Raw genomic sequence first — 23700 nt, forward strand, 5'->3', positions numbered from 1 at the left:
AGTTGTTGTCATTGAATGAAAGGATTTCATGTGCTTCTAATCGGACATTATATCGAAGACTTAATGAAAAAGGTATATAATTTGTAATATTATTAAAATATAATTTTATTTTATTTAATAGGGATAAAGAGGTGTGTCGCGGCTGTTAAACAACGATTAACTGAGTATCACCGCAACAAGAGATTGAATTATGCAAACGATTTCATCAATTGGACATTCGATGACTGGTCTCGAGTGATATTTATAGATGAGTTTGGCATTGATACCAGTGATAACGGTAAAATCTATGTGTATCGACGTCGTGGACAGAGATTTTCCAATGATAACATCACTGTAACCACTCGTAATACACGACAGACATTTGGATTTATTGCTTCGTATGTATAATTATTAATGCTTATAAATATTGTTATAATATAAATCAATATTGTTATAGATTTTCATTTTATGGTTTGGGCCCTATTAAGCGCGTTGATAAGTTCAACAAAGAGGAATATGTGGAATATTTAGAGGAAAATATGCTTCATTACATTAACGAGCACTTTGAAGAAGGAAATTTTCTTCTTCTTCATGATAATCATCCGGCGCACAACAGTAACTACGTTAAACAATGGATACAAGAAAGTGGTTTGGGTAATCCTGAAGATCTTGTGATGCCACACCCTCCATGTTCACCAGGTAATTAAAAGTAATTTATATTTAAAATTTTCATTTAGTATATACTTTTTTATATTTTAGATCTCAATCCAGTTGAACATGTTGGTGGTATGCTCAAACATATGGCACGAGCTGAAAAGCCAATGATTTGCAATAAGGATCAGCTCTGGACTGTATTGATGAATGCACATCTAACCTTATCAGAGAATCGTCAGTATTTTATTAGACTCATTAATTCGATGCCAAATAGATTAAGACAAGTCATTGAAAACGAAGGCGGTCATACTAAATATTGATTTACTGACATTTCTCATTATAATTAATTAAATATTTATAGTTGTTTTTAAAAAATTAATAATTATATCAACATAATAGTAAGTTTTTGTATAAATATCAAATTATAATCAATATGTTATCAATTATTAATACTAATTATAAAATATAAAATTTCTTTATCACATTTGTCAATGTTTTATTTCTATTTTGACTATAAAATAATTAAAATAAAAAAATAAAATTATAATTATTATTAAATAAAAAAATTATTACTTAATTACAGGTACTTATAATAAAATATAAAAATTTATTATTCAATAACTATTAAATATTTTTAAAAACCCTGAAACACGTATCCAATTATTTTTTATTATTTATTATTTCCAATTTAAATTTATCAAATATCTATAATAGATTTTGAGATATAATAATTTTTGATTAAAAAATTACCAAGCTACGAACTTATGGAATCACCTATATTATCATATCCGTCCCATTATACCATACAATCATATAAATTATCTATTTTTAATTTGTTCTATTTATTGAGTTATACTTAAAAAACCTTGATCACCAATTTTGTCATCGACTGTATATATATGTATAAAACTTTAGTAAATAATTATATACTATATATATTAATACAGTATATCGACACCACTTGACTATAACGACACTGAAATTTATTTTATGTCTCAATTATCTGATTATTATTATTATTATTATTATTATTATTATTATTATTATTATTATTATTATTATTATTATTATTATTATTATTATTATTATTATTATTATTATTATTATTATTATTATTATTATTATTATTATTATTATTATTATTATTATTATTATTATTATTATTATTATTATTATTATTATTATTATTATTATTATTATTATTATTATTATTATTATTATTATTATTATTATTATTATTATTACAATTACTAATACTGTAAATACACTGATAATATTATAGTTAATAATAATTATAATAATAATAATGACATAGAAATAATGTCAATTATAATCATTAAAATATATATATATATAAATGACTAATTATATATATATATATATATATATATATATATGTATTATTGAATTTCCTTATCAAATATAATTTAGTTTTATATCTAATCTAATAATTTTTTGATAATAATAAACATTATTGCAAATTAAAAAAATTGAATGTTATTTTATTAATAATATAAATATATTTAAATTAATTAAATACTGTATATATATATATATATATGTTTTTACAAGTAATTTATTAGTATATTAGGAAAATTTTTTATTTAGTTAAAACCATTTTTTAAATAAATAAATATATCATTCAATCAAATGATATATTCAAACAAATAATTTGCATATCATTTATTTAGTCAATACAAAAATATAACATAAAATATTTTAATTAAGTTTTTATTTTGTGAATATCATAACATTAATGCAATTAATTATTATAAATACTAAAAAATAAAAAAATTTTAGCTAATTTCTAAATTTACATTCAAAAAAAAAATCTAAACTATCATAATATATATATTTAAATATTTTTTTTAAATTAGCTTGCTTATTATTATTAGTTGGCAAACAATATAAAATGGGGAAAAAATTATTATCAAAAAAAAATAAATAAATAAAAAATAATTGTTAACAAAATAATAATACAAATAGTATTTATTATTAAGTTTTTTTTAAAAAAAAAATAACAACAAAAATACGTCAAAATTTTCCCGACAATAATATAATTACATCAACTTTTCTATTGAAAACTATTACAATATAAGAGAGTATTATTACAAAAATATTGTATTTTATATTATTATTATTATAAATATATTTTAATTGAATTTTCCTTTTTTTTTGTTGTTGTTGTAGTTTGTTGTCTATTGAAGTGCTTTTTGAAATAATTATTAAACAATTATTTATTATAGTATATGCAATATAACAATAATTTTAGTATAATAATAATAATTGAATTATTTATTAATATAATTATAATTGAATTAATAATTGTCAATGAATTTGTTTTATATATAAATATATATATATATTGTTTATATTCAGGGTTATAGTACTAAATAATAATAATAATTATAATAATATTTATGGTATATATTAGTCACACAATAAATGTTATTACTATTATTATTATTATTATTATCTTAAATAAAAAAGTGCGTTATTTAATTAAAAAATAAATTTTTATAATAATTTTTTATTAATTTTATTAATAACCTTTACTTTAGATATTGTTTTTTACTATAAATTTATATCTACTCTATATTTGAGATACACATATATATATATATCTAAAGTAATATATATATATATACTTAAAAAAAGTCTATAAACTTAAAGATAATTTCAAATTAGAAAAAAAACATAATCTAATAGTTTAATGTGTTATTAGATATCTAAATATTAAATGAAAAAAATGTTTATAATTATATTATATAAAAAAATACATTATATTATATATATATATATTAAGATCATTGACTGATTAGAAATTAAATAACATTTTTAAAAAAAATATTATTTTGTTAGTAAATACTTTATGTTATGTAATAAAACGTTTTTTTTCTCATACATTAATAATCAAAAAAAAGTTATTTAATTAGTTTTAACGCAATAAAAAATTATAATATTATAATTAAATAAATAAATAGACAATTAATTATTTAATTATAGACACTCCCTGGACACTAGAAATAATTTTTTATAATTATCATAATTTTATTTAATATAAAACAATTTTAATTATTTATATATTTATTATTTTTGTTGTTGAATGATTGATATATACTAAGTTCAATAAATTGTTTAAATATTATATACAATAATATAATTTAATTATTAATAAATATTTATAAAAATCAAATAAATGGCAATAATTTTTAATATGCAATTGATAAATATAAGAAAAATTTTATTATAATTCAAATAATAAATAATAATATTTTTAAAAAAATGTCAATTACTATCAATTTAATATATTTAAGTTTCTAAAACTAAATTAATATCATAATTATACCAAGCAATAAAATAAATGTAAATAAATTATTTATTTTTTTTTGCTAAATTAAATTGTTTGTACTTATATTGTTAACATATAAAAGACAATTACATTAAAAAAAATAATTTAAATTACAAATGTAATTATAATGATAATGTAATCAACAACAACAACAAAAATTAAAGTAAATATTAATATTAACATTTTACTGTATTATTATTATATGCAATAGTAGTAATAATAATATGTTAATTATTATAGTTAAAAATATAATAGCAATTATAAAAATTAAAAAATTACTGATAATTAGCAAAACAAAACAAAATAAATTAAATGTATATTTTTAAAAAAATTAATGTTTTATATTAATTATATCATATTAATATATGATATATGATGGCACATCATAAATACATACAAAAAAAATTAATTATTTAAAAAAATGTTAAAAATAATTAAAAACAATGAAATGTTTCACTAAAATAAAATAAAACTAATTATAATAAATAGATTGTTGTTTAAATAAATTATATGTATAATTAATTATCTAATTAATACAATGTGTTTTTTTTGGTAAAATAATAATATTAATAATAGAAAAATATTAATATTAATGTAGAAAATAAATAATATTTTTTTTAACTATTTGTTTGTTTGTTTAACTATAAAATTAGCAATTTTTTATGTGTGTATATATAATTGTATAATTAATTTATTATTAATGAAAAACCTATTAAAAACTAAAACTAATTAATTAAAAAATTAAAATTTTAATTTTAAAAACGTTTACGAAAACTATAGGCAATCATCCATAGGAGTACACCGTCGGTAAAGTTGAATATAAATAGCGTAATATTGTGGCCGTATTTCCTCTGAAACCAATTATCCACTTCCGTCTCATCAAACCTATAGCGGGTACTGTTCCTCAACATATCGAAGTTCCGCTCGTAATACATATGTGTAGTACAGGAGCCGGTCATCAGTACGGCTTCGACCGATCCGTAAAACATCAGTACTCCCAGTCCGACAAACCCAACCACTATCTGATTAAATAAACAATAAAATATTTAATTAATAATAATAATTTTCAATTAATTAATAATAATAATTTTCGATTAATTAATAATAATTTTTTAATTAATTAATAATAATTTTTTAATTAATTAATAATAATTTTTAATTAATTAATAATAATTTTTAATTAATTAATAATAATATTGTTAGTTAGCTAATAATTACTGTAACTGTTATTACTAATTATTTTGTTTTTATAATTTAATAATTTATTATAATGCTAATTTTTTATGATTTAATTTAAGTTAATTTTATAATAATGACATAAATAGTTTTTTATATTTAATAGATAAAATCTGTTATTAAAATTATTATTTTTTTAATTATATCATATTTATAACTATATATATACTGTATAAACTTAATAAGGAAATTAGTTATTATTTTATTTATATGTATTAATTTAAAAATGTATAGTTTATAATACTATACTCTGTATATTTAAAACTGTAACTTATAATTATGACACTTAAAGTTATTTTATTTTTGTTATAATTTTAATAATATGCGTGGGTGTATAGGTTTTAATCAGAAAATTATTTATTTTTAAAAAAATAATTATTATATTCTAGTTATTAAAGTATAGAAATTAAATATAACATAATTGTAATAATAATTTTATTTTTTTATACTCAAAATTTAATAACAAAAATTAATAGTTATGTTAAATAATTTTATTTTTTTGCAAAAAAAATAATGTAATATATTGTCTGTTTTTTTATTTGTTTGTTTTAATTTAATTTCAATCTAAAATAAAAATCAATTTGACAGCCAATAAATTTAAATTTTTAAAAAAATTAAGTTTTTTAAATTAAATTGTCAATCTAATATATTTTGTTATTTATAAATATGTTAAAAAAAAGTTTATTATTGCTAAATAATAAATAAATTACATAATAGTAAATGTAATGCAATTTTATAAACAAAATTAATTTATCGATTATCTGTAATAATAATAATAATAATAGCAATTCAATGCTAATCAATAACAAAGAAAAAATCAATTTTCCTAAATAAAACTATTTCTCAATAATTGTCAAAAAAAATATGTTAAATAAAATGTTAAATAAGATTTTTGTATCAAAAAAAAAAAAAATTTAAAATTAAATATAATCTACTGGTTGTTACACATAATATATTATATTCAAAAAAATATATATAATAAATTAATTTATCAAAAATAAAAATTACAATCGCATAATAAATTTAATTATTTAATAAAAAAAAACTAATTAAAATTATTATTGTTTCAGAAAATATTAGAAACAATAAAATTATTTTATTATTTTTTTTAACTAATTAATTGACTTAAATTAAAAATTTTAATTAATTTGTTAATTAATTAATTAATTTTAATTTAATTGATTGACTTACTGTATAGAAAATAAATTTTCGTTTATATAGATGTTCGGCGGCATCGATAAGGCCGGCAATAAATACTAGTAGACCCGTTACGGCACCGGTAATCTCAATACATGACAACTGATGGTAGTCATACTCAATACAGCTCCGGGTTAATATAACAAAATATGAACCAATTGATATTAGCTAAAAAAAATTTTTTTTTTAAAAACAAACAAACAAAATAATAATTAATTTTTTTAACTAAAATCAAAAATTAGGAATTTTTATAAATTAATATTAAATAATAATAATTTAGAAAATATTATAATTTGGATGTAATAATAATAATATATATATATATTTAATTAGTAGTTATTATACTAAATGTTTGTTATATTTAATAATAATAAAAAAGTTAATTTAAACATAATTTTGCACAATATTTTAAATAAAATTAATTCTCTATTTAATTATTAAAAAAAATTTATTTCAATTATTATTTTTTTTAATATAGTTGTAATATTATAATTTCTGGGTAATAATAATAATATATTTTTTTTAATTAGTAGTTAATATACTGTATGTTTGTTATATATATATATTTTTAAAAAAAAGTTAATTTGCTTTATATATATTAAAATTTATTGTCTATTTAATTATTTAAAAATTTATTTATTTATTAATAATTTAAAATAGACAATTATGACTAAAATTTTGTGCTAAATATAATTTACAATATAAATATATGTATATTACTTAATATTAGAGAAATATATAATTAAATTTATTAATTAATTAATTTTTTGGTAATAATATATTAAATATTTAAAAATTAAACAAATAGTAAATATAATATAATAATTATGTTAAAGTAATCAAAACTAAATTAATTATGTAATACATTATTGTAATAACAATTAATTTAACATAAATAAACATAAATAATTGTTAATTATATTTATTTTTATCATTTAAATTAAAAATAATTAATAAATTTAAATATATATATATAACTTACAGCTAATGTGAGACCAAAAAATCCATAATAATTTATAGTTGCTTTTTCAGGCATTATTTTTGTTTTAACATTGAACTAGAAAAATTTTTAAGATTTTTTTTAATTAAAAAAAATTGTTTGTTTTTTTTAAATTTTACAAAAACAAAATTTTTAATATCTTTTTTTAATATACACACCAACAACAACAACAACAAACAAAAATTTTGAAACACTTTAATATGTTTACTATAGTTGTAAACAAATTTGTTTATTATTTATTTATTTACTCTTTTTTTAAAAATTTCAAGTAATTTTCCAAATGAAAATTTTTTTTATCACTATTAATAAACACTTAATAAAAAAATTAATTAATTAATAATTGTAAAAAATGTTTTTTTTCAATGTTATTCAATAATAATAATAATAACTTTTAAAAGTTATATCAATGTAATTGTTTATATATATATATATTAATTTATAATCATTTATCATTAATTAGTCAACACATAGATTAGTTAATAATCATATATTATTATTATACATGTATAGTATAACTGTATAGTTAATAATAATTTCAACAATATTTCAATGGATATTAAACAACATTATTATTATTATTATCAATTAAATAGTTGGAAATACAATTTGCTAGTATCAAAATAATAATTATAATAATAATTTTTTTAGGAAATAATTACACAGTTAAATAAGTATAACATATAATCAAATATCAAAAAATATTTTTTTTTAAATAATTATAAATATTTCAAAAAATCATTTCAAACAATAGTTTTAAATAAAAACTTTTAAAAATATTAATACTGTATTATTATTATATATATATATGGCATAAAATTTTATTATAAACTTCTATTATAATAAAATAAAACACACAAACATTACAATAAAATATTATTATTTATTATAAATTTATTTATATATATATATATGTAATATAAAAATTTTATATTAATAGTAAAATTTTTTAGTAATAATTTCTATTATAATAATCTCAAAAAAAATTATTTACGTATACATACGTAAGTAAATTATTATTATTTCAGTAATTTTTATTTAATTTTATTATTATTATTATTAAATAACTCTGTTTAAAGCAAAAATTAATTAATTAAAAACAAAAATCAAATCAAATGAGAGAGAAAATAAAACAAAATAAAAAATTATTAACTAATTTACATATATATACTGTATATACAGGTATTTAACATAAAATAATTATAATAATAATAATACTGTAATAATATTTAACACAAATGTTTGCCAAAATAATAAATCCATTTTATTATACAAAAGTTTAATCACATGTTTTCACTTACAATAAGAAAAAATTATTATTATTATTAAAGAGAGAGAGAGAGAGAGATATATAAAACAGATAATTGTTTATTAAATAAAACAAAACAAAACAAAAAAAACTTTTTTTTATTATATTTTTTTAAGAGAGAGTAGACTTTTTTTAAAGAGCCGATAGCCTTCATATAAATATATATATATATATATAACTAATATAAATGCTATGATAAGCACAGTTAGCTTTTTATTATTTTTTTTTGGTCAGACCTTCAGATCACTTGGGAAGACAAAACATACTTCTCTATACTCTCTATCTCTCTCTCTCTATGAGCACTAGTCGTTAAAATAGGGCAGTCCTGTCAAGGTATGCAACTATTAAAATAATATACATATATATACTGTATTTAAAAAAAAACTTAATATGAAATACTAAACAGTAGTATTATTAAAAATTATATATATATATATATATATATATAAATATATATATATATAAATATATATATATATAAATATATATATATATAAATATATATAGCTATTTAACAAAAAACAAAAAATATATTATAGTAGTATAATATTTATATAAATAAATTTCATGTGCGTGTGTGTCTATGTGTATGTCCGCACACACACACACACACACATCATCAGCACATGTATGTATAGTATGACTGACTGACTGACTGTTTGGATATATACATACCTGATATCAGGTGTGTGTGTGTTTGTTAATACTTATTAACGTTATAAATATGACGTTAATCTCTCTCTCTCAAACAAATTATATATTATTATTTATGTATTTATTTTTTATAATGTATATTATACTGTATTAATACAATTATTAATACAACAACACAATAAAAAACAAACAATAGAAATATTTTATTTAAAAAAATTATTATTATAATTATAATCTTTTATTTTTGTTGAAAATAATTTTTTTCATAATATATTCTAATAAATTACTTTATATTTATACAGTATATAAACAGTATATAATATTATAATTAACTATAATTTTTGTTATTGTTGTTGAAATAATATATATTAACTAATTGATAATCAAAATAATAATAAATCTAGACAACAATATGATAATAAATTAGATAACCAACAACAAAAAATTACAAACAATAAAATAAATAGTTTAATTGTGTGATACACCTAAAAAAAATTTTTTATTAGTTCAATATATATATATATATATATGATATATATTATTTCCTACATATAATTATTATTATTTTATAAAATATATATATATAATTTATATCATATGATTCATATAATATATATATATATTAATACTTTTAAAAATTTCATATACACTAAAAAAACCAATAAAATAAATATTTAATAAAACAATTTATTTTTAAGTTTACTTACTTTATTAATATTTATAATAATAATTATGTTCAATACAGTTATATAATATTATTAATTAATTAATTAGATTTTTATTATATAATATTAATGTAGATTTTAACGCACATATATGAATATTTTGTTAATCCTAATAATCAATTAATTAATTAATTAAACAAACAAACAATAAATCACATATTAAAGTAAAAATTTGTTGAATATATATATATATATTAATTGATGATATAAAACTTTTAATAATAATAATAATAATAACAATTAAATTTCAATATATTTATCAGCGATAATATATTGTAGAGAAAGAGAGTAAAAGAGAGAGAGAGAGAGAGGACTTTAGTCTATCAAACAATTTATTATTTTGAAAATACTCTTTTATTTTTGTTTGGTTGAAGTGAAGTCTATGCTCTGTCAATGAATACCCCCCACCCCTTCACAATAATAACCAGTTTATTATAGGGGGTGACTAATAGTCAGAGAGAGAGAGAGAGAGAGAGAGAGAGAGAGAGAGAGAGAGAGAGAGAGAGAGAGAGTTAGGGGATTCAAAAATTTCAAATCAAATAAATAGGTTAACACAATATATGTGTTTGAATTCAAGTGAAAAATAACTAAAGGATTAATATATATATATATATAAAAGTAGACAAACATCTGTATACTTATTAGACTATAAGTCATACATACAGTAAGTACAGTATATGGCCCTCAAAACTGGACATTAACAACAACAACATACCGGTGCTCTGAACCTTATATCTCTCATATGACATTTTAAATACATCAAAAAAAATTTTTGTTAATTTAATAGGTATTTATTAGAGAGAGAGAGAGAGAGAGAGAGAGAGAGAAAGAGAGAGAGAGATAGAGAGAGAGTCAGTGAGAGTCTAATAAACTCCTTAACCCTTATCAGTCATATGAATACAAAAACAACAAAATAAATGTTTTATTAAAATGTTTTTATTTGGGAAATATATATATATATATCATATACAGTACACACATACAGTACTAAATACAGTATAAATATATCGGTATTTAAACATTTTTTTTCTCAAACTGTTTAAAAGTCAAATACCTTTATAAAAAAAAATTTTAAAACTTTTTTATTTTTCTAACCATTAATTAAAATAATATTATTACTGAAGTTAACGATCCTATATATAAATATATATTAAACTAAAAGTTTTTTATTTTATTTTTTTTAATTATCAGTTTTCGTATAATAACAATAAAAATTATAAAAATTTTAGTGATAATGACTTTAGCAATAAGTGCGCTAAAAATATCGATAAAAATCGTGGACACCCTATTGGGTCTAGTATTTGGCAATACTTATCGGCGATTGACCGGAAAACTTTCGGCTATCTATACTGTTGGCCGGCAATTGATGACCACCGACACCGACACTACCGATACCAACAACCAAACTGCAACCGGCAAATGGGATGACCGGCAAAACCTGACCAACGATACCGTCCAACGGCTTGAACGCAGCGAACATCAACTAACGGCTCTACAAAATCAATTGGTTTTACTTAAGCGCCGTTTGGATGAACTACAGGCCATGAAATCATCGTCAATACCGCCGCCACCACCACCTCCGCCACCGATGCCTACCGCGAGAACAACAGTACAGCCGCCGCCGCCACAACTATCTACCACTTGCACGGGTCCGGCACCGAAAATGATGTCCACTACTACCGGCGATCTGGACAAACGTATACTGAAAGCCGTACGCAATCATCCGAACACACCGCGCGATCTGCCGATGGACCCGAAACGTGCTAAGCCATCGTCGGCCGATCTGATCAGTGGTCGCGGCCGACTACGACATACAACTGTACGCCGTAGCCCAGGCGGTACACCCTTAACTCATTGGCGACTAGTGGACATTGATATGCAATCGTCACCCGAAACCGACTGCACGGATGTGTCCTCGATTATGAAGCGGGCGCTGAAACGTAAGTTCAAAAATATACCGGTATTTAGTCCGCCGTCGCCGCCATCGATGACCGGCAGTCTATCCGATGGCGATGATGACGGCGAGGATGAGTATGACTTCAGTAGCTGATTGATCCCTGAGCTTGAAATCAGTTATATTTGTTTTTTTGGAGATAACTATTGATTTAATTTATTTGTATTTAATTTGTTTCGTATCCATTAATTGTTTAATTATTATTGTAATTATTATTATTTAGTAATTAAGTTATACTGTATTTTTTATATAACTTAATTAGTAATTTTTTTATACAATATTTTTTTTATATATATATATATTTAGTGATAAAATAGGTATTATTTGTTTTTCATATAAAAAAATCAATTGTCCGATAATATTGTTTAATCAATGTTTTTGCAAAAATCGGTACAAAATTAATTAATTATATTATATATATTTTTTTATTGATATAGTTAAAAATTTTATTATGTAAAATTTTAATTTATATTATATCGCATACATTATAATTAATAATAATTTGTATATATTATTAACAATAATATTATTTTATTCATAAAAAAACATGATTTTTATTTTGTATATTATTATATTTTTTAATAATTAAATTTATTTGCATCAATATTTTTTTTTTTTGACTAATTAAAATAATCAATTATTTTTTAATTATAATACATTGACATTTAAAACAAACATTGTATATAAATTTATTAATAAAAAATAATTTTCATATTTAATATTGAAATTTAATTGATTTTTTTATTGTTTATAAAAATAATATATAATAATAAAACACAAATATACAGTATATATATATATATTTATTAAAAAATAATTTATATGAAATAAAATTAATTTAAAAATTACACATATGTCTGGATATCATAATAATAATAATAATATGACACATACTTGGCCTCAACAACAACACCGACTCCTAAAGGACTGATAGCTTCAACCACTGCTTCGGGCTATTTGTTTGGTCAGTCTTTCCTGAACTGTAAGACAACAACAAAAATTAATATTATTTTTTAATATTTTCATTACTATATCTATATCTGTATCCATCCATAACTTGCAGTCTTCGGGCATACATTTCGGACAATTCGGGCCAACATTTGTTGAGTCCCAGCACCTTAAGGGTCGGGCAGATAACCGATAGACTACTTTGCTATAGATGGGCACCAAATGGTGTTTACAATATGAAAAACCGTTTTCTCCAATATCTTTGACGACAACCATCTGATCGGTGTCTTTCGGCAAAAAACACGGCATCATTCAAGACATCATTGATTTTTTCAATTGATATCCATTAGTGAAATACAACAGTGCTTTCGCTGCCCTCTCCGGTGTCTCTTCAATAGATCCCAAACTATCGTTTGCACCGTTAGTTTTTTTTTTGCGATACTATACTATTAGTAAGATTTTTATTATTGATATCATAATTATTATTATTTTTATTTAATTTATTAAAATTTGTACTCATTTTGTTTGTTTGTTTGTACTGTATTATAGATATTACTAATCAAATATATTGTTGATATAAATTTATATTATAATATTGTATTTTTAATTCGGGCCAATTTGCTGAGTCCCAGCACTTTATGGTCGGGCAGATAACCGATAGACACGATAGCCATAGATGGGGACCAAATAGGGTGTTCACAATAGGAAAACAATTCAATATCTTTGACGACAACCATCTGATCGGTGTCTTCAGCAAAAAACACGGCATCACTTTTCAAGACATCATTGATTTTTTTTTCAATTGATATCCATTAGTGAAATACAACAGTGCTTTCGCTGCCCTCACCGGTCTGTCTTCAATAGACCCTCTCTTTCCTCGATCTTCGCCAATGGTTTCCCAACAGATCTCTAAAAATAAATACGAGTCAATCGTTTAAAACTTGTGTCTCATTTGCCTCATCGTCCAAACCGTTTGTTTGCACCGTTAGTTTATTTATTTTTTGTGTGCAATACTTTACTATTACTTTAGATTTTTTTTTTATTGATATCACAATCAATTTGTTTAACCTCTAACTACACTCATTGACTACACTATTATTATTATTATTATTATTATTATTATTATTATTATTTTTGATTTAATTTATTAAAATTTGTACTTATTTTTTGTTTGTTTGTTTGTTTGTATTATAGATATAACTAATAAAATATATTGATATACAGTATATATAATAATAATAATAATAATATAATATTTTTAATTTAGCAAACTGTTTTTAATTTATTAATATAAAACTTTTAGAAATAGTTATAGTTTTATTTTTTTTCTAAAAAAAGAAAAATTATAAACTTATGATAATTTTTTTTCAATATAAAACTTAAATAATAAAAAATGTCTTTTTTTAAATTTTATTTAATCAAATTAATCTTTATAATTCATTATTATTGTTATGCATTGTTATGTATTGTTAAAAATAAGTAAATAATTATTAAATTAAGTAATAAAAAAATACAAATCAATAAATATGTGAATTTCAATTATAAAACTTATAACAACATTATATAATAAATCAATTATTATTTACTTTATTTTTCTTTATAAAATAATTTATAAATTATATTACAAAGTAAAACACACTTTATGAAAATGACTTTTAATTTAATTAAATTTAACAAAAAAAATGATTTTCAAAATTATTAGTAATAAATTAAAAGTTTTAACTATTTAACTAAATCATATATACAATATTTAATAATAAAAAAAAACAGAAAAATAATAAACATTTAGCTTAACAATAATTTTTTTTGAGGGATACAAAAATTATTTATATTAATTAATATTTTTAATTTAGCAAACTGTTAGTACCTATAAATACTAACAAAATTTTTAAAATATATATATATATTTATTTATTAATATAAAACTTTTAGAAATAGTTATAGTTTTATTTTTTTTCTAAAAAAAGAAAAATTATAAACTTATGATAATTTTTTTTTTCAATATAAAACTAAAATAATAAAAAATGTTTTTTTAAAAATTTTATTTAATCAAATTAATCTTTATAATTCATTATTATTGTTATGCATTGTTATGTATTGTTAAAAATAAATAAATAATTATTAAATTCAGTAATAAAAAAATACAAATCAATAAATATGTGAATTTCAATTATAAAACTTATAACAATATTATATAGTAAATCAATTATTATTTACTTTATTTTTCTTTATAAAATAATTTATAAATTATATTACAAAGTAAAACACACTTTATGAAAATGACTTTTAATTTAATTAAATTTAACAAAAAAAAAATGATTTTCAAAACTATTTAATAAAAAAAAACATTGATATCATATAAGCCAGTCATTAAAAAAAACAATAAAATAATAAACATTTAGCTTAACAATAATTTTTAAGAGATATATAAATTATTTATATTAATATCTATTTAATAATTAGAATAATAATAATTTATTTTTTATATGTAAATATTAATATATATATTTTTTTAAAAATAATTGTTAACTAAAATAATATATATATTTTTTTGCTTATTATTGTAAATTGAAATCATCAAAATAAATTAAATACTAACAAAAATTATAAAAATATTTTTTTTTATTAAAACAAAACTTTAAAATCAATTATAAAAAAATATGCTAACATTGGTTTGTTTGTTAATCAATTTTTTTGCCAATCACTTATTTTTTGCCAATAACTTATTTTTTTTACCAAAAACTTATTTTTTTAATTACTTTTAGTTAAAAAAAATTACAATTAAACTATATATATATAGTAAATAATATACGGTATATAAAATCACTTAAATACAATTCAAAGATATATATCAATTATTTTTATATTTAGACAAAACAAAAAATTATTGTTTTATATATTATTTTTTCAATTTTTTTTAAATTAAAATAAAATTATTTTAATCACCAAAAATGGATTCAAAACAACAACATATTATACGATCGGTTAACTACAATGATGTCGATTACTATTATAAATATCAATCAATTATTGAATTATTGATTGAAAAACTACAATCAGAGCCAATGAAACTCTATATGGTTTATATAAATTGCATATAAATTAAAAAATAAATGTTTTTTTTAGTATTAAAATAAATCATTTATTATTAATTTATATGCAATTTAAAAAATTATATAAATTATAATCAAATTATATAAATTATAATCAAATTATATAAATTATAATCAAATTATATAAATTATAATCAAATTATATAAATTATATTTAATAATTAATTAATTAATATAATATAATAATATTTATTGAGAGATTTAGAGACTGATTAGATTTTTTTAATATAAAAAAATTAATTAATTAATTTAATTATGTTTTTTTTCAATTATTTATTTTTTCAATAGACTGACAGCAATAATGGTCGCCAATGGACCAGAGGTCAGGTACTGGAGTCGGCCCTTAGATTTGGCCAATACTTGCGTACAGATGATTGTTGTCGACTGGAAACGGGAGAAACGGTATGTTTTATAACACATAGCAATGGCTTACACGGTATAGCAGTGTTGGGCGTATTGGCCGCCGGAGGTGTCTATAGTTCCTTGCATTTGACTTCAACTGAAAGTAAATATATATTTATTTATTTTTTTAAATATATATATATATATATATATATAAAATTAAAATTTATTTAAATATTTATTTTTTTAGATGAAATAGATAGTATGATTCAAACAATTAAACCAATTATATTAGTCGGTTGCCAACAAAATATGAAACTTTTAAATACTATTCAACAAAAATACAAATTTATCAAGGTAAATTTAAAAAAATATATAATATACATACATAATCTATATATCTATATATCTATATATCTATATATCTATATATCTATATATCTATATATCTATATATCTATATATCTATATATCTATATATCTATATATCTATATATCTATATATCTATATATCTATATATCTATATATCTATATATCTATATATCTATATATCTATATATCTATATATCTATATATCTATATATCTATATATCTATATATCTATACAATATATACAGTATATGCTTATTTTATTTTTTTTTTTTGATTAAACATTTCTATAAATGTTATTTAGTGAAAAAAATGGTTACATTTTTTTAAATACTTTAATTTAATATTAATATAATAATAGTAAAACACAAATTACAAAATATACTGTATATAGATATATATATATATAATTTACTGTATATATATATATATATATGCATACATTAATTTTTGAATTTATATATAAGTCTTACTAATTAATTAGCATTTTTTTTGTTGTTTGTTATATATATAAAAAAAAATTGATAAATATATTTTATAATTTTAAAAAAAAAATCTAATTTTTTAATTTTAAATTGATTTTAGATTATTCTAGATTTAGACAGTATTAGTGAATTATTAGAAAATAAACTACCAGTGCCGATTACACCGACACCGACACCGACAACACCAGCAAACTTGGCTACACTATTGATGTCCAGCGGAACAACCGGTTGGCAAAAGGCAATCATTTGGACAAATAGCCAATGGTTAGCATTTGCAGCTGTTATGCAGCACAGGGATGTTGTACCCCTGACCACGGATGATATACTACTATCCGATAGCTTTTCGCACGGTATGGGTTTGGTTTGTCTGTTTCAGACAATAGTCAATGGCTGCCAATTGATTGTACTGAACGATAACGATTGCCAATCGCCTCAATCGGTATTTCGGTTAATACATGACTATAGGGTTTCCGTTTATTATATTCTACCGAATCAATTGCAATTTCTGGCCAAACATTTCCATGAATATGATAAACAATATTTGAAATCATTGGACAATTTGATAGTCATCGGCGGTGATATAAATCAACAAATTTATGATAAGATTATAGATGTTTACGGTTTTAAACAATTTAGAAGATGTATATATATATATATACTATTTAACTATTATTTAACTATTATTTAATAATAGTTAAATAATAGTTAATAAGTTAATAATAAGTTATAAATAAGTTATAAATAAGTTATAAATAAGTTAATAATAAATTAATAATAACTATTATTTAACTATTATTAACTTATTAACTATTATTAACTTATTAACTATTATTAATTTATTAACTATTATTAACTTATTAACTATTATTAACTTATTAACTATATTTAACTATTATTAACTTATTAACTATTATTAACTTATTAACTAATTATTTAACTATTATTAACTTATTAACTATTATTAACTTATTAACTTATTAACTATTTTTAACTTATTAACTATTATTTAACTATTATTAACTTATTAACTATTATTTAATTATTATTAGCTTATTAACTAATTATTTAACTATTATTAACTTTATAATTATAATTATTTAGGTTTCGGTATGTCAGAAATAGGTACAGCCACTATGGAATCGGCGTCTCAGTTGAATAGTCTAACAATTAATAATAGTACGGACAGTCCTATCGGTAAAGTTGTTCCCGGAATGGAAATCAAAATTATTGACACCAATAATAGTGACAATAGTTTACCGGCCAATCAAACGGGACAGATATGTTTACGCGGACCAACTGTTTGTATTTATTGCAACTAAAAAAATAAAAATAATTAATAATATTATATTTTTATAATTTTTTTTTCGTTTTTCAGGTAACACCCGGCTATTTTGGTAATCCCGGTGCTACCAATCAATTGTTTACTAACGATGGTTTCCTATTGACCGGTGATTTAGGATATTATGATCAAAACCAATGCTTTTATTTTGTCGACCGTCTAAAAGATTTTATGCTTTTTAATGGTAATTATTTTTTTAAAAAAAAAACTTTATTAATAAATAACATTAAATTTATTTTTTTTTATTATTTAAAAATATTCTATTATTAGTATTAGTAATAAATATTATTTTTTTTCTAACTAATTCTAAATAATTGTTTTGCTAATTAAAACTAATAATAATAATAATTTAAATAAAGAAATACAAATATATATAATTTATAAACAAAAAAAAATAATAATTTATTAAATGTTATGAAATTAAAATATAGTTATTTTAATTTTAATTATTATTATTATTAAATATTTTTTTCTAAATTCTAAATAATTGTTGAGCTAATTAAAACTAATAATAATAATAATAATTTAAATTAAATACAAAAAACACACATAAATATAATTTATAAACAAAAAAAAATTAAAAAATAATATTTTATTGAAAATAATATTTTTAATTATTTTTAATTTATATTATTATTAGGCAGAAAACTATCGCCAAAAGAGTTAGAGTGGAAACTATTGGCACATCCATTGGTCGATAGGGCAGCCGTTTTGGGCATCGATGACCAACTGTACGGACAGATACCCCGGGCCTATGTTACACTTATAGCCGACTATACCGTTACGGATAAACAAGCGATGGAAATGGATTTACAACAGTATGTAAACCGTAGGGTTAATGACTGTAAACAGCTAAGAGGTGGTGTCAAGATTTTAGATAAAATGCCCATGACCAGTTTAGGCAAAATTAACAAGATGAAATTAAAAATGATTAATTAAACATTAATTTTTATAAATAATTAATTAATTAATTATTATAATTACAGCTAGTACAAGTATGTTAGAAAATAATAATAATATTATAGTTATAGTTATGCATTATTGATATTATAAATATATGTTAAATTTATTTTAAATATATTTAAAAATTTTTGTTTTGTTTTTTTTATTAATTATATTAATAAAACTTATTATTAAAAATAAATAATAAATTTGTATTTTGTTTTATTGACTAAATTTAAGTAATTTTTTTTTTAATTAATATTATTATTATTTATTATATATTAATGTAATTTTATGATGTAAAATTTTAATTTATATTATATATACATACATACAGATGAAATTAAAAATAAAATAATAATAATTAAAAGTTAATAAATGGTTAATTTAATTTGTAACCATTTTGTTAAAAATTAAATATAAATTAAATATTTTAATTATTATTATTATTATTAGCTAGTAGATTAGTAGCTTTAAAAAAATAATAAAATTTATAAACTCTGCCATAATTGATGTTAAATTGTTGTTAAATATTATAATTTTTGTTTTTTAATTATTTTTAATAAAACTTAATTATTAAAAAATAAATATCAATAACAAGTAATAGATTAGATAATAAATTATTAGTTATTAAATAAATTTATTTGCATCAAAATTTTTTTTCGATTTGATTAAAAAAAATCAATTATTTTTAATTGCAATACAATTTCATAAACACAAAGTTAATTAATAATTAATAAAAAAAAACATTTCTATAAATTTATTATTAGTGTCAGAAAAAATTGTTATATTTTTAATACTTTAATATCAATATAATATTAGTAGTAAAACACAAATTAGTGTATATATATATACAGTATATATATAACTATATATATATATATATATAATAAAATTAATTTAAAAATGATTCACAATTATAAATAATAATAATAAATGCCATTTAAATTACTATATATTTAATAGTTTAGTACATATATATATATATATATTTATTTATTTATATACACAATATTACACAATATACAAACAAAAAATTTTTAATTGAAAAATTTTATTATTATTTAAGTCCAATCAATTAGTTCAATCAATTTTATTAAAAAAAATTAACTTTTTTTTTGAAAATTATTATTATCAACAACAACAAAAAAATGTGACATTTTTTTTTTATTTAATACTAAAAACTAGAAACTCAATTAGCAAATCAAATAATAATAAATTATAGCTAATATATCAAAACAAATAGTTAAAAAAAATCAGTTAAATTTATAATAATTATTATATATTTTTTATTTATGAAATACTACTTATAATAATAATAATAAAATAAACTGAAAAACATATATATATTTGTATTATTATTATTAATTATCTCATTAATTCATATTAATATAATTTAATGCCGACATTAATGTTGTCCACGATTTTCATATAAAATAAATAAATTAATCGATAATTATTTAGTCGATATCTAGTATATGAATGAGAAATATATATATATATATATAAATTTTTATATATATATAATTAATAGCAAAATGTCACACTTTTTTTATATTTAGAAATGATATTAAATGATAACTTCAATAAATTCAACCAAAAAAAAAATCTAAATTATATTTCTAAACTGTATTTTATATAATTTTTTTTTCAACAAAAAAAATACAAAACAATTATTATAATAATACAAACAAACAAATAAAATTTTTATGACATTAGTTATCATCACATTATTAATTATTATTTTTTTTAAAACATGTATACAGTATCTCATGATTAACCACAACATTGTGTGTGTGTGTGTGTGTGTGTGAGAGAGAGAGAGAGAGAGAGAGAGAGAGAGAGATCACATCACTAGATATAATGTGATTTATTTTTGTGTTAATTTTTTGTTTTCAAAAACAAAATAGTTGTTTAAAATATAATTATTTAAATATTTATAAAAAAAACAAAATTATAATAATAATAATTATATGTAACAACATTTCTATTATATATATATATAATACCATGATTTTCAATCAAATCAAATCAATAAAAAACAATTACCGGTATATGACTACTACTACTACTACTACTACTACTACCGGTACCGGTATTAATATACTACTACTACTACTACTGCATATCATCGATCATTGATTCGTTAGCTAACCGCCGATGATTGGCCGATAGCCACGAATCCGATTGCCGATCGGCCGGTAGACTAAAATTTCTAATGTTTAACGGATATCGTTTTGTACGGTCACTGTTATAGCGAAAACCTGTCAGCCGTACGGCCGATACTTTTTCCGGACCGCCGGCAAACTCTAGATTATAGTAACCGGTTTCCATTAGATAGGATTCGTAGCCGATTGTATGCCAATCGGTTGTATTGTTGGCCGACGACAATAAATTGTCGGTAAATTGCGGACATATTTCGACTAAACATTCGGCAGCCAATTGTGGCGGCGGTGGCGGCAATTGCGGCCATTTTTTCGTGTTGTTGCGACTGCGATGATATCGATCATCATTTTCGATGATCACTTCCAGTTGTAGACAATCGGCGTAAACGGGTTGCGGTAAACGTATCACATAATCGCTGGTAAAGTCATCGGCCGACGAGGATGTCTGCATTAGTTCGTTGAAGGCCAACACTACCGGATTTTCGTCGTTATCGTCGACACTGAAGTCGTTATCATCACTAGACTTGTTCACCGTCTCGTAGTCGCCGTCGATGTACACTATACTGGCCAATGTGTAGCCACTGGCGCGGCTGCTGCAGCCGCCGCTGCTACCACCGATTGTGTCGTATTTTTCATTGTATGTACACTTATTGTTTAGTACACGATCGGTTAGATGGTCGGTAAAGTCGGGTCCGAAATATTTCGAACAACACATTGAACCAGATTTTAGGCACACATTGCCGTCGGCAACAATAAACGACTCAATAGTCCGTAGTGGACACTTGCTATACTCGTAGCGGATGGCCTTAATATTGAATAGATTCGGGTCGCTTGGCAGTTGCCGCGATCGTAGAAATTGTCGGCAACGTTGCTGACGGTAAGCGGTCATCCGGCTATTTTGGTCACTGGAAGTACCGCCACCGCCACCGCCAGCATGACTAGTACAGGCGGCGGCTCCGTCGCGATCACGAGTAGCGGGAACGGCGGCAGCAACAGTGGACGGATGGCTCTCTGCTAAGCGGCTGCTGACACCAACTAGAAAACTAAGCGGCTGATGACAATAGCCGCCGACGCCACGAGCGCGGCCCCGACCACGTCCACCAACAACAGTGGCAGGAAGTGTGTTGTCGTTACTGTTGCTGTTGCTGTTGTTTGAAGGCACCCAAGGCTGCCATAGGGGCAGTTCGATAGCGACAGCGGAGGCGGCGGCGGTGGCGGCAGTAGCGGGAGTCTCGAGTAGTCGAGGCGGACCACCACCAGGAAATAGGTCATCCGATTGGATCAATCGATAGGGAAACAGTTCGTTATTACACTCGACTACTATGCGTACAAAATCCGTAATAAACGGCTGATCAAAGTAGATGTCTTGGTCGCCGACACACGAACACTGTGTATAGTCAAGAACTTTGCGAAACTCGCCGCCGCCGCCGCCGCCACCGGTGCTATCGGTGGCAGTGGTATTGTTGTTGTTGGTGGTGGCGGTAGTGGTAGTTGTCGTTGTTGTGGTAAAATCTTTGACACCTATCCAGTAGCGAGCATTAACATTGTAGGTATAGTCGGTCGGCTGAATACGGAACATCAAATGATTGATTTTGGTGGGCATCGGTAGCAAACAGTTTATGTAGACAACTATCGATCGTTCCGAATGCGATTGGACAACACTGGAACAATCCTGACGATAGACGTGGCCACTGTCCAGACAGATACGCCGATTCTGGGCCAATATACCCGTCAGTTCATGTTTGCTAATCCGATCGATCAGTTCGGGTTCGTATAGACCTGACTTGTAGACCGAATCCAATTGGGAATCTTGTATGAGATTCAAACGGACACATTCGAGTAGTTCTTGTTCTTCGACCGATCGTTTTGTTGACCTGACCCGACATTTGCTAATCCATTTTCTGACCAATTTGAATATATCGACTTCGCGGGCGCCGAA

At 21.5% G+C, this 23700-nt stretch overlaps 4 protein-coding genes across 4 annotated transcripts in view; 1 reads left to right on the forward strand and 3 right to left on the reverse strand.

Annotated features, from left to right (window-relative positions):
• Positions 1–4655: 4655 nt before the first annotated feature.
• On the reverse strand, positions 4656–7617 carry LOC128954213 (uncharacterized). The gene is made up of 4 exons (XM_054299787.1): positions 7577–7617; positions 7401–7475; positions 6413–6586; positions 4656–5007 (listed from the first exon to the last, which is right to left on the reverse strand). The coding sequence occupies exons 2-4, from the start codon at positions 7452–7454 to the stop codon at positions 4741–4743; spliced, it is 495 nt and encodes a 164-aa protein (XP_054155762.1). The 5' UTR covers positions 7455–7475; positions 7577–7617; the 3' UTR covers positions 4656–4740.
• A 5285-nt stretch (positions 7618–12902) lies between these two features.
• Positions 12903–14089, reverse strand: LOC128954174 (uncharacterized). The gene is given in 6 exon segments (XM_054299745.1): positions 12903–13007; positions 13009–13037; positions 13087–13140; positions 13610–13805; positions 13808–13914; positions 14074–14089. Coding segments are annotated over 6 exon segments (507 nt in total).
• A 1780-nt stretch (positions 14090–15869) lies between these two features.
• Positions 15870–19638, forward strand: LOC128954189 (luciferin 4-monooxygenase-like). The gene is made up of 7 exons (XM_054299760.1): positions 15870–16085; positions 16407–16623; positions 16711–16817; positions 17416–17956; positions 18417–18613; positions 18691–18838; positions 19295–19638. The coding sequence occupies exons 1-7, from the start codon at positions 15957–15959 to the stop codon at positions 19591–19593; spliced, it is 1638 nt and encodes a 545-aa protein (XP_054155735.1). The 5' UTR covers positions 15870–15956; the 3' UTR covers positions 19594–19638.
• Positions 19639–21608: 1970 nt separating this feature from the next.
• Positions 21609–23700, reverse strand: part of LOC128954095 (uncharacterized) — a 3417-nt gene continuing 1325 nt past the window's right edge. The window contains exon 3 of the mRNA XM_054299662.1: positions 21609–23700. This exon is cut by the window's right edge and continues 614 nt beyond it. Within this exon, the coding sequence (XP_054155637.1) occupies positions 21715–23700 (1986 nt within the window). The 3' untranslated portion in view covers positions 21609–21714.

Source organism: Oppia nitens, unplaced genomic scaffold (genome assembly GCF_028296485.1).
Source record: "Oppia nitens isolate AA-2021 unplaced genomic scaffold, nextdenovo-longstitch-racon4-pilon3 scaffold25_pilon_pilon_pilon, whole genome shotgun sequence".
NCBI lineage: Eukaryota > Metazoa > Arthropoda > Arachnida > Sarcoptiformes > Oppiidae > Oppia > Oppia nitens.